This window comes from Pungitius pungitius, chromosome 9, assembly GCF_949316345.1.
Source record: "Pungitius pungitius chromosome 9, fPunPun2.1, whole genome shotgun sequence".
NCBI lineage: Eukaryota > Metazoa > Chordata > Actinopteri > Perciformes > Gasterosteidae > Pungitius > Pungitius pungitius.
Window position 1 is genome coordinate 11,691,198 of NC_084908.1, and position 12,037 is coordinate 11,703,234.

The 12,037-nt window shown below is 44.9% G+C and overlaps 1 protein-coding gene across 2 annotated transcripts in view; it reads right to left on the reverse strand.

Annotated features, from left to right (window-relative positions):
• Positions 1-3,862: 3,862 nt before the first annotated feature.
• rgs12b (regulator of G protein signaling 12b) overlaps positions 3,863-12,037 on the reverse strand; it is a 33,226-nt gene continuing 25,051 nt past the window's right edge. For both annotated transcript variants that reach the window (XM_062564372.1, XM_037472397.2), the window contains exons 7-19: positions 10,585-10,754; positions 10,369-10,461; positions 10,111-10,254; positions 9,298-9,480; positions 8,804-8,954; positions 8,572-8,666; positions 8,222-8,434; positions 8,047-8,120; positions 7,760-7,886; positions 7,561-7,657; positions 7,335-7,402; positions 6,197-6,368; positions 3,863-5,826 (exon numbers count right to left, since the gene is read on the reverse strand). In XM_062564372.1, coding sequence (XP_062420356.1) covers positions 5,213-5,826; positions 6,197-6,368; positions 7,335-7,402; positions 7,561-7,657; positions 7,760-7,886; positions 8,047-8,120; positions 8,222-8,434; positions 8,572-8,666; positions 8,804-8,954; positions 9,298-9,480; positions 10,111-10,254; positions 10,369-10,461; positions 10,585-10,754 — 2,201 coding nt within the window. In that variant the 3' untranslated portion in view covers positions 3,863-5,212. The remainder of the gene's footprint in view (positions 5,827-6,196; positions 6,369-7,334; positions 7,403-7,560; positions 7,658-7,759; positions 7,887-8,046; positions 8,121-8,221; positions 8,435-8,571; positions 8,667-8,803; positions 8,955-9,297; positions 9,481-10,110; positions 10,255-10,368; positions 10,462-10,584; positions 10,755-12,037) is intronic.

The window sequence follows — 12,037 nt, forward strand, 5'->3', positions numbered from 1 at the left end:
CGTATCATTTGAACTTGGCCACATGTCCACTGATAAAGGACATCCTGAGGGCAAAAAGGGAATACAGTCCTGCTGTTGTCTCCAGGCAACCAGCTCTAATGTGATAAAATGTAAATTCCTGCATTGCCTTGTCTTGAGGTGCTAGACTCAGCGCTGGATGTGTGGGAGTGGTATTACTTTCATGGGCTTTGTAAGTTCAGGGGCATTTATTTTTGGAACGCCAGGTGAACGTATTGGTGCAAGGACCACTTATTGGGCCAATGCACATTCACACTAGAATATCATTAAAAGAAAAAAGCAGAAAGATCACTTTAATACTGTTCGAGTTTCATTTATTTTCTCTGCTGAAAGGGCACTCTACGGATTTTACACATGAAGAGTATTTTACTACTAGCCATGTTTAATAGGCTAGAGAACACAGGCGTATTATGTATAAGGCTGTGGAGGAGTTTGGTCACATCTGAGAAAAGAATCCAGAGTTCGTCATTGTGGTTGTTTTGGTTTGAGCTTGAAGAACATGCGTTCTGAAGAGAAGGTCTCCATTGTAACGTGAGGAAGATGTTGGATTCAATTCGGCTCAACAGACGTGATGTTGTGGGATTAAGGTTAAGCCACGAGGTGCAAAGCCATGTACCGATTCTGTGATATACTCTTTGTATACTGTATTAAATAGTATTTCGCATCTCATTTACACACATAAATATTACGTTATCTAATCCACAGAAAGCAGCCTTTGACTTTGGAATTCAACAATTTTCTCTGGGCTAAATTACGATACAGATAGTATTCCTTGGAAATACTCTGGTAAAGTCTCTCAAAACGTAGTTACAGTACTTTAGTGGACAGATACTTTGTCGCTTTGCAGCACTGCATAGTGTACGCATAGAATGAATATGTAGTGTGGAATTGGGAGCATTTGGTTAATAACAGCCTTTAATCTCCTCATGGCAGCCTTTGGTGTAAAGTCAGAGAACAGCTGCACCGTTGTTGACACCGAACCCTTTGCCTAAGCTTGACAAGACAATGTTTCAGCTGCTGCAGACAATACGAGTGGGGTCAGAGTCACAGAGACAACCTCACCGGGCCAGACAGTCTGCGGGTCGATTAAATGTCAGCGCCTCAAACAAAGGTTGCTTTCAATTTACTCTTGTCAATCCGCCCCCTCCCCTCACTCTGCTCCGACGGTCTCTTGGCTTTGACCATGGAGGGCAATTCGGAAGTCTGGTATACCGCTGACCTCATCCTGCTGCCCCGGCAACGCAGCTCCGAGGCCACGCCCTCCCACTTCCGGTCCAGCTCTGAACCCTCGGAGCACCTGGGGTCTCGGGACCCTCCGCGGGTTTTCATTCTGTCTTCTGTGTCGAAGGAGGCCCCGATTCTGTCTAAGTCCAAGCCCCGCTTCGAGGTCGCGTGCTTGGAGCGGGATGAAGGAGACGTGGATTTGCGACGTGAGCGAAGAGGAGGCCGTGGTGGAGGGCGAGGAGGAGGGGAAGGAGAAGGAGGGAGGGGGTTTGAAGACGTTGTCCTTCTGCTGGGCATTTTGTAACCTTCTCCTCCTCCTCCTCCTCCTCCTCCTCTTCCTCCTCCCCCCCTGTCTCTCCATCTGTTTCTGTCCTTACCTGAGGAAGAATAGGCTGCTTTTAAAAGAGAGACGACAAAAGATAGACAAAGGGAGACAAAAGAAATGACAAAGCACTCTCCGACACGGCAACCCATCCTCATGCAAGGAACACTCACAGAGAACAAAAAGGAAATGTCTAAATGTTCTTCATTTGTTGCCAAAAGTCTGTGTTGCAGAGTGCTGTAAACTGAAAAAAAGCTCAGCTAAGAGCTTAAGCAGGATATCTTCATGCTCTTGTATGTTTATTTATAAGAGAGGGTGAGATATATATATATTGTTATATTCTGTCAAATGTAATAAACTGTCACACTCCGACCAGCCTGTTACCAACTGTTGGATATGGCACGCACACTGAAACACACGCTGGGCTGGGAGGCAGCAGGAAACTAAGTGGATGTGACAGATATTCCCATGCTGCCTCTTGGCTATGACATCATGGGAAAGAGGGATAGATGGAGCGGTCTGTGGGTGGACATGTGTCCTGTGTGAAAAGAGACCGTGTCTCCATCTCGATGCAGCATGCTGCCATCTACTGGCTGAGAGCAAGGGTTTCATTTGGCTTTAAAATACTTTGTCGTGTTTCAAAAGAGGCAAATAGATCAAATTAAAACAGGCATTTCATGCAGTTAACATCAGATGTAAAATCAGGTGGAGACTCAATGTCGTTGATTCCCGCTGTGAAAAACTCTTGATCTTAATAGAAGAGATCCCAGGAATTGTTCGAATCTCTCTCCCTGATGCTTTATTCCAGGATTTGTTGAAGCGCATAGTGTGCATGTGACAAAATGTCAGCATGCTTTCTAAGCAAAATTCCAAGCTAACAGACAAAACGTCAGAAAACACTGTATAACGTTAACTGCAAAGTAAACATCCGATGTTATAACATGTAGCTTTGTGTACATGAGCGTCCACTTAATGTCTGTAATACAGGCCCTGTGTGGTTGCAGGCAAAGTTGATTGACATCTCCTTTTCTCCTGTGAAAGCTTTATTCAAGTCACCTCTTTGATGTGTTTATGAAAAACAACTGTTTAGGTGTACAGAAAAAGTACAGGTGCATACTACTCTTTCTTTATCACTGTAGAAGTACAGAATATAACAAGTATGATTACCCGTTTTAAACAAATAGCACTTCCTCTCCTCAGCTATTTCACCCCCTCTGTTATTGTCCTTATAGGCCATTTTTAATTAATTATCCCACCAGCAGGTGGCTTCATTAAAGATCAGAAATCAAAATACATGAGGTGATTATTTTGTTGGATAGTGGACAGGGGCAATGGTCCCAGCCAGGTGAAGCACAAAAACACTAAATTAAATTCACTTTTTCACTTTTTCACCTTTTGTGAACAACATTTTGAAATTCACTAAAATCAGCTATCAGTGAACTCAATGACTCTTGAAGCAAGAAAACAAGTATTACGGATTGCTTTAACTGTTACTTTCCGTAATGGATTGGACTTTTTTAAAATATTTAACCAGATTTTACATATTACAACACCATAGAAGAGACAACCCTCACACATACAGATCCTAGTTTGTTTTATGTCCTTCCCTATTTTCTTAGGATTGTTCCGGAAATAGTCTTCTGGTGAATCCTACTAAGACACATACTGTATATCATATATCACAGTCAGATGTTTCGGTTACTGCTCATGCCTGTCCTCCTGAATGATACGGACTATTAAATATAGTTGCTGCTGTTGTAACACAGCAGTCGAGAAAGGAAACACATGCTCGCATAATAACACCAGGAATTATTGTTCTGAAAACTGCCACAGGCTACACATCATCATGTGACGCAAACGATAACCAGAGATGTAGACACTCTGTGTGAGTAGAAAATAGAATATTTGAGTGTCTGTGGGTTTGTATGTGTGTGTGTGTATATATATACATATGTGTGTGTGTGCGTAAGGAAAATGAAAAAACAGTAGCTAGTGTTGTTTGTGGGCTACCAAAGAAACCAGCATGACAAAGCTTGCCTAACAAGGCGTTGAGGAGAGGGGAACCCATGCATAGCTAATAGCCCAGTACCCCCAAAAGCCTTTGTACCCCAAAACAAAAGCCTTGTACTGGAGACACACAAAGAAGAGGCAATAGAGAGAGGAGAGGAATATCAAGTAAGATCAATTGGAGAGAGGGTTGTATGTGATGCAGTGAGGAGGGTTCGAATAAATCAAATATTATGGAAAGTTCAAGAAATGAAAAGATGCTGCTCACATGAGGCTCCACAGAGAAATAAATCCTTCTTTAAAACATTTATTTGATCTATTTACAGACAGTACAGTCAACTGATGAGAAGAGAGGATAATTGATTTCCATTGTGGCACAACTGAAGAATCAGCATGTCTATATTGTAACTCAACGATGACTACAGCAAGACAGGGTTTTCACAAAGTTGACTATATACAAATCAATCCTTCTAACTGATAAGATTGTAAAAATGAAAAGGATGAGGGATAAATTAATGTCTTCTTGATGAAGTAGGAGGGAAACCTTTAAAAAGTGAAACGGTTTGACACTGCTGGTCCAATTTATCCTTGCAAGGAAAGACGGTTCAGAACACTGTTGAATTTCTTGAACAGGGAAGGAATTGAACAAAAAGACCGGTGATGCCGCGTGACGCAGCGCAACGTGGAAAAGCTGAGCCAAAGAAGGGAAAAACAGACAATCCTGGATCATTTTGCCGAAGAGCGAGTTTGCCTGTGTGCGCTGCACTCTGATTCCATGGGTGACACGAGAAATGCCTGAGGTGAGGGAACAGTGGTGGAAACACAGCACGTACTGTGATCAAGTCGACAAAGCAACAGCTGAGCAAATGTGTGCGTTGGAGCTACTGCAGCATATGTTTGTATCTATGGTGTCTGACCCACGGCGTTGGCATGCAGTGTGCTCAAAAGCATGTAAGAAGTTGTAAAAAATATGTGTATGGGTCAATACCACCGTGGATTAGTTAGGGATTGTTAGCGAATACATAAATGAACAGATTAAACACCTGTACTGTGGAAGGTTAAAGTAATATGAAAAAAAAAACTTTTAGATCTGTAAAGATGTGTCAAGTTTGTAATTGGCTAAAGTGCTTGGTTAGATTCTGTACACTGGAGGGGGGGGGGGGGGGGCGGAGAGGGGGAGTTGGCACTGGTCGATGAGCTAACGCCTCTAGGAAGTAATTACACAGCGCTCAAACCTTCACACAGATACAAACCACACAGGGAAATGTCTGGACAAGTTCTGTTCAAGCCTAATGCATCCATTCAGTTCCTCTCTTTATGTGTCTGACCTAGTTTACATAAAGGCCGCCTTGACTGTTGAAGACAGTGCGTGTATCACTATGTTCCATTTTCTGACTAAATTAACACTAATTTCTGCGACACGTGACGAGAACTCATCCGGGTTACCTTTATTACTGTAGAGTTTACACTTCTGAAATGAAGTGCTCTGTAATTTGAATCGGTCAGCATAGAGTGGTTGGTGAAACTAAAGGAGGAGATGTGGATGCATTCTGGGCCGACTGTGACCAACAAGGAACTTCAAACTGACTTTATTGCGTCTCCAGTCCAGCTTACAGTCAGATGAAGGAAGAGGTGCAGAGTTCACACAGGGAAAGTACCTGAGCTAGGCGGACCGCCCTGTGCTTGTAGTTGGGTTCGGGGCTGGGAGTGGGGGTGGGATTTGCACTGTAGGGCTGAGGGAGTGACGTAGTTGAGGCTGGGGCTGTCTATGTCCCCTTCTCCCACAAGAGTCAGATCAGACAGCGTGTCCTCCTCCAACATCTGGATCGACTCTCCCCTGCAAGAGTCCTGAAGGAGACCACGCTGGGCACCCTGGGTCGGGTGGATGGGGGAGACGGTGCCAGGGAACGGAGGAGGGGGTCCGGCTTTCCTCGCCCCTCCCTTCTCAGCTCCCAAGGCAGAGTCCAAGCTCTGGGACTGATGGCTGGCATTCAGCAAATAGGTGCCGCCTCCCCTGTCATTGATGTTCACCTTATTGCTCTGGCGGCCGCTGCTAGGGAAGCTGCCATGGTTGGGGTTACCGGAATAAGGGGTGGAGCAACTGGGCTCAGCGACGTAGGGAGGAGGTACAGCCCGGTTGGTCGCCACTGGCGACAGGCGCAGAAAGTCTGGGAGCTGCAGGTTGCTTTTGTTTAGCAGGCCCCGCTGGTCATCCGCTCGGTTGCTCTGAGCTTTGGATATTAGGTCGAAGAACTCTGCAGGCGCGCAAACACACACACACACACACGCAAAACAGACACAAGTGCACAGACACACAAACGTGTGCCCACACAAACACACGCACACACACACAAATGAATAATCACCCAAATAACATTGTGAGAAACAACAAAACAAATCCATTGTATTAAGAAACATGCAACAGAGGGTTTGTATTAATCAGTTAGACAAGTCCAAGCTACATTCAGTGTGAGCAGAAGTGACTGTGCTACATGTAGCCCGCTAGTTTTGAAAGCATTCAGTGCTGCTCGTGCAGTACTGCAGACAGGCCGAAGGGTTAGTGTGATCACAGCAACCAAGCTACAGAAACAAGAGACAGAGAGAGGGAGCTTGTTCAGTCTTTACCTTCAGCTTCATCTATATTAATCTTTTTCTGCTTTCTTTTCTCCGGAGCCTTATGGAGAGAGACAGAGTGGTTGGGTAAAGGCTTGCTGCTTGCGCCGGGGCTGGGCCCGGTCTTGCCGTTCTCCCCATGGGGGTGGTCTGAACCGGCTTTCCCTGACGGCCTGTTCTCCCCCTGGGGGCCACAATGAGAGCGGAGCGGGGCGTTAGAGCCCTGTTGGGTCATCACGGTCCAGGTATGGGCACAAGTAAGGACAACACGTGGGGACCAGTGCTACTGATGGTGGGGAGGGTGACAAATTGGGGAATGAGGATTTGATGGGGGAGTAGGGGACACAAGTTTCAATGATGAATTGCGTTTGAGAAGGAGAATAAGGTAGAATAAAAATGATTATTATTTTGTTTTGTAATTAATAAATCAATGACAAGTACACTTGTAGTAAAACATAAAACATCTTCTATCTAAAAATAGGTAGGATGTTCCATTCAGAAAACCTCAATGCTTAGCACTGTGTGTATTAAGCATTGCCAACATATAGGGTAGCAGTAGCACACACCAAAACACCAGAGACTAACTTTCTGCTGCATGAAGCCGCACTACTGCCCATACAGTGGGAGACAGGATTTGTTTAGATTCAAGGTCAAGACCCAATCGTAACAAGAAAACCCACACAGCATTCTAAAGTGCTAATGCCACCAACAAATAAGTATTTCGCAGCTGCACGGATGAAGTCTTTGAGGGCGTAAGATCCAGGAAAATGCTCCGCAAGGGCTGGACTGCTGCCGCCCGGCCACTGGGTTTGTTACGGAAGAAAGAGAACCAGCAAACCAGAGGGAAAAGTTGACAATGCACCCGGCCACAGGCAGACCCCAACAATGGAACATTAGCAACCGAGAGAGTGACTGGGCGCCACTGCAACAATGCACGTACATTCAGTCACAAACGGCCCCAACGCAGACAGAGACACACGTCATACACCTGCACACATTTATAACACATTGCAAACAGACACCGGTGATTGAGGGCAGCGAGAGGGACACTTAGTAGCGTGACATCATCAACCAGAGGGGAGACATTCTGTGGGTTACGAAACATTCCAGAAGAGAGAAGAAAAATGTAAGATGCAGGAGGAGATCTTACTGTTGTCGATTGGTTTCTGCCCGTCGAGGCCGGGGCGATGCCCTTAGAAGGAGCTGTTTTCATTTTGTCTGCCGAAGGAAGGAAAGGGAGCATACAGATGCACCATGGGGACAGACATTTACTAAACATAGCTTTTCAGTATGTTTTCATTGAGAGACAGTCGATTACATTTTTACATCTACAGCAACTGTACACGCGTGTGTGTGTGTGTGTGTGTGTCACTGACCTTTTCCAGGAGCGTTTTCTGCAATATCTAATACCACTCGCAGCCCATCCAGGTTAGATATGGGAAGACCTAGATCTAATGGCTCGAACTCCCCGCTCTGCATCACACACGCACACACATCATGCGAGTTTGACGTCTTCATATACAGTGTCTGTCTGTGCATTGCTGTCTGACTATATACAAGCTGTCAGTGACTTACAATGCGCGCCACCAAGTCAGCGAGGTGCAGGCCGTATTTGGCCACCACAGGCCTCAGGACCTCGGTCACCGGCTTTGTGGGCTTTGCTTTTAAGCCCACCGAGCGGTTAATAGGGACTAAGTCAAGTCTGGAAAGAAAACAAATTAAATTAAATGAAAATTAATATTTCCTGAGCAATTTTGTAGCAGCAGCGAAAATGGTAATGAGAGAATTGGTTTCAAGACGACTATTTACACTCCCACTATTGGTTGGAAACTTTTGAAAGCTTATAATGTTTCTCACTGTACCTGAAGAGAGTGCGTTTCTCTAGTCGGAGGTCACGAGAGCACAATGTCATACAGTCTTGATCTAAAACAAGTGGCTGAGATTGAGACAGAGAAAAGGAGATTCACCATGACAGATGTCCAGGTATTTGCCAAACCCTAAAATATGATTACAGACAACAAATGATGGAAGTTGTACCTTCTCCCCACCAACCAGGAATAGATCTATAGCTGCCAGGTTGATGCGGAGCTTCTCACAGAGGCCCAGCAGCAGGTCCCTGATGGACACTCCGGCCCTCAGAGGCACAGAGCAGCATGAGCCATCCGGCAAACTGATGTTACACTGCCTCAAGGGGGCGCTGCCCCCTCCGCACTCTGTGGACACCGGTACTGCGCCACGAGAAACGTCACCCTGAAGCAAGAAAAGGGCAACACGGACAGGGAGGAAAAGCAACAGACAGAGTTTGTATTCTCAGAGTTTAGTTATTTGAGCTGCTTCTAAAGCAGACAAAGAAAAGTAGTAGTAGTCGTTCTTCTTCCCAGACTCACCTCATTCTTCCCTAACCCGGACGTCCCCAGCTCCAGACTGGCGCCTGAAGACAACGAACCCTGGGATTCACGGCGACCGTTGCTGCCAGAGAAATCTGAAAAATGATGAATGAATGACTCATTAGTAGTGTTTTCTAATTCCAAACCTCTATATCCAACAGGAAAAATAGCCCGACTAATTAGAATACATTGCCTTTAAATCAACTACATTTAAAAACATTTGACGACTCACTGTAGTTGAAGTCGGTCAGTTCTCGTTTCTTCGGGCCTTTCCCAAAGCTCCTGTTGCGAGACCAGGAGAAAAACATGCCTTTCCTCCGATCCCCCGAGTCCTCCCGACTGTCGTCATTTAAAGACCTGCCCGACTTGCTCTTTTTGTCCTCCTATAAGACAGAGTCAATGGAGGGGTGTAGACACAGGTGCAAACACATTGATGCATGTAAATAAACACAATAATGGATGAATGCAAACTCCATTAGTAAGGCACACACAGAAATACATTCAGACAAGCCAGATGCTGTGATATATCATCTTTTTTACTGCATGGCATTATAGCTTTTTTATATGGTTAATATGTTTTTTTAAAAGGGTAATTTTACCAAACTGTAAAAAAATATAAAAAGCAGTTCTGAGATCCTTCTTCCTCATTCATGTAAGATTCTAGATCTTTCCATAAATTTCCCAGAGAGGCCAGGTGCAGCCAGGTGGAGCTTTGTGTTGTCTTACCTTCTTGGGAGTGGAGAGATTGGAGCGGTCAGAGCCAGTGGTGCTGTGTTTGGAGGTGGGGCTGCTGGGGATGTGGTAAGGGTCAGGCAGTGGCCTACCCTCCACCTCTGCCAGCATGCACTCCTGGTACAGCAGAGACTTGAGGAACCGAGTGTAGCTGTCGAACTTCATCAGGTTGAAGATCTAAAGGGGCCAATAGGAAGGAAAGGATTAATCAGTGGGTAACGGAAAATGCAGGGAGGATTGAACACAAACACAAAGGGGGACCAAAGAGAAAACTAAAAAGATGGAATCGACTGAAGGAAGAGAGGACGCAAAAAACATGCAATGGAAAAATAATTGAGACAAATTTCTCTCAAATAATTTGAGAATGAAAAACCAGAGACAAAGACTGGAATAATAGATGACATAATATTTTCAGATGTTGAAAGTGAATGGACAAAATTGAAGTAAAGTCTAATATCCTAATCGTTAAAAAATGAGGTTACAAAAATGATTGTGTTTGTCCTCTGGGGAGAACTGATGCTTCTCCTGTGGTGGCAAAAGATATCAATGTGTCTGAGTGTTTGAACATCTGAGCTGTTCTAATTCATACAAGTTTTCAAGAGCCCTCGGCCCTCCAAGGAAAGCACATGTAAGAAGCAGCAATGATGCAAGAAAGCCGGATGAACAGACGAGCTTATGTTGTGTTCCGTTAGGATTCAGTTCTTTGAGTAATAACTTTTCTCAGAAAAGTCAGAGGTCAGAAAGGCCTGTGGAGCAAAGGTTGCCGATCACCTCAAGGTTTCACTGCATAGGTCCCTGATACGCTACCTGCAGTTGCTGCTCCTTAAACATGTCGGGTCGGGGTGCGTTGAGTATGTCGTCGGCGAGCTGAGCTTGACTGTCTATGTTGACCGGCGTTGTGGCCTTGCTGGACAGGAAACTGTTGTAGATCTCCCTGGCACGCTGAGAGAGCTGGAGGAGGAGGTGGAAGAGAGGTCGAGGTTTAGATTATTTTTTTAAAGACAGTGTCGTAAGAGAAGCTGAGGAGCATGTGTGCAATCATATAATGCCTTGCAAGTCTGTTACCTGCTTCTTGTCATTCTCAGGGACTTGGCTGAAGAACTCACAGGCCTGCCAGAACAGGATGTTCTCCTCACTGAACTCCTTCTTGAGGAACTCCTGCAACACCAGCATCAAACATCAAAAATTACACTTGACAAAAGGTTTTACTTAAAAGAAGAAAAAAAAAAAAGGTCCCGTTATGTGAATGTACAACTCAGGCTCGGGCGCTGGGATTCTTACCGAGAAGTAGCGGACTCCCACCGGGTCCTGCAGCAGCCTCTCGAAGCAGACGGCCCAGCTGGCCACTCTCCTCTCGGTGTGGCGCCGGTGGCTCTGAACGCTGGGCAGGCTGGCATTGCTGTTCAGACTGTTGTCGCTGCTGCAGCCCTGCAGCTCCCCGCTGTTGAGTTCTGCACAACACACACACAAATACACACAGCATGGAACACTGGGCACGGGCCACTGCGGGGCAGTTTGCGGTTTCCATATCTGTTCTACTTTGTGTGCACATTTACAACATCGATGGTGGGACTTTCCCGCCTGTTGTTTAGTTTCTCTCAGTGTGAAGAGGCTTCACCCAAAAGGCAGCACTGTAAGTTATGTCCCATCCAGATGAGGCCGGAGTAACAGTAACCTTTGTGTGGTTAACTGTTGCCTTATTTTCTGTCTTGAACTCACACAATCCTCAAGACACAGACATTACAGATTTTATTTTTCAAATCCTGTGTTGTAAATTAATGTACTTTATGATTTAGAGTCTAATACAAATCTACATAAAACATAACGTGCTCCAACTATCTTTTCAAAATGCTTCAAAAGTATCCGCTTCCCCACTGTTTACTTCTGAAATGCTTCATTGTAAACATTATCTATGTGTAGTTACAGCCTGAAGGATTTGATCATGAAGAACTCCCAATGGTATCATCTGATTTCCAAAATGTCTGTGCCCGGATGCTCAACCCCTCCCGTCCCCTCAAAACCCCTGTATGTCTGTGATAGTAATATTTAGTGGGACTCCGAGAGCAAAGCACAGAGATAAGCTGAAAATAACCAGAATAACACTGCTCCAGGCCTAAAGAACTGAAAGTGGGTTGCTTAGATGAGATCAAATAATAACAAGAAGAGCCAGAAGGGAAGACATCCACCGGTCAGGTGGCCGAGCCGGGGAAAATCTCGTAAATACACTGAAAGACCTACTTGCTGCTCACAGATAGTCTTGTGTGAATTAAAAACCTGGCTGGTTAATGAATATATTCTCTGTGATGTCTGCTTTTGCACAGTGTTTCATTTTCATAATGTTATCAATGACAGTTTTCATACTGAGGATTCCGTCTATTCAAACAGTTGAGCTCATTCTCTCCGTTTCAAACTACATAGTTAACATCTGCTAGGACTTCCACTCCAATCATTAATGGTAATATATTGTTGTGGACGGGAGAAAAATCAATCACTCCATCCTTTTAAACCCTTATCCGGTTTGTGCCGCAGACACTACATCGATAAACTGTCTATTACAGACGCATGCCAGCACTATAAAGGTGCATCACAACCGTCAAAGCTGCCTATAAAAGACATGAACGTTTTTACTGCTAGGAGTTGGATTATTCCTAACCTTCTAATGCATGCATTGTATCCAAAATAAATTGTAAAAATTAGGTGTTAAGAGGACAATTCCTGCCACCTTTGTCTACTA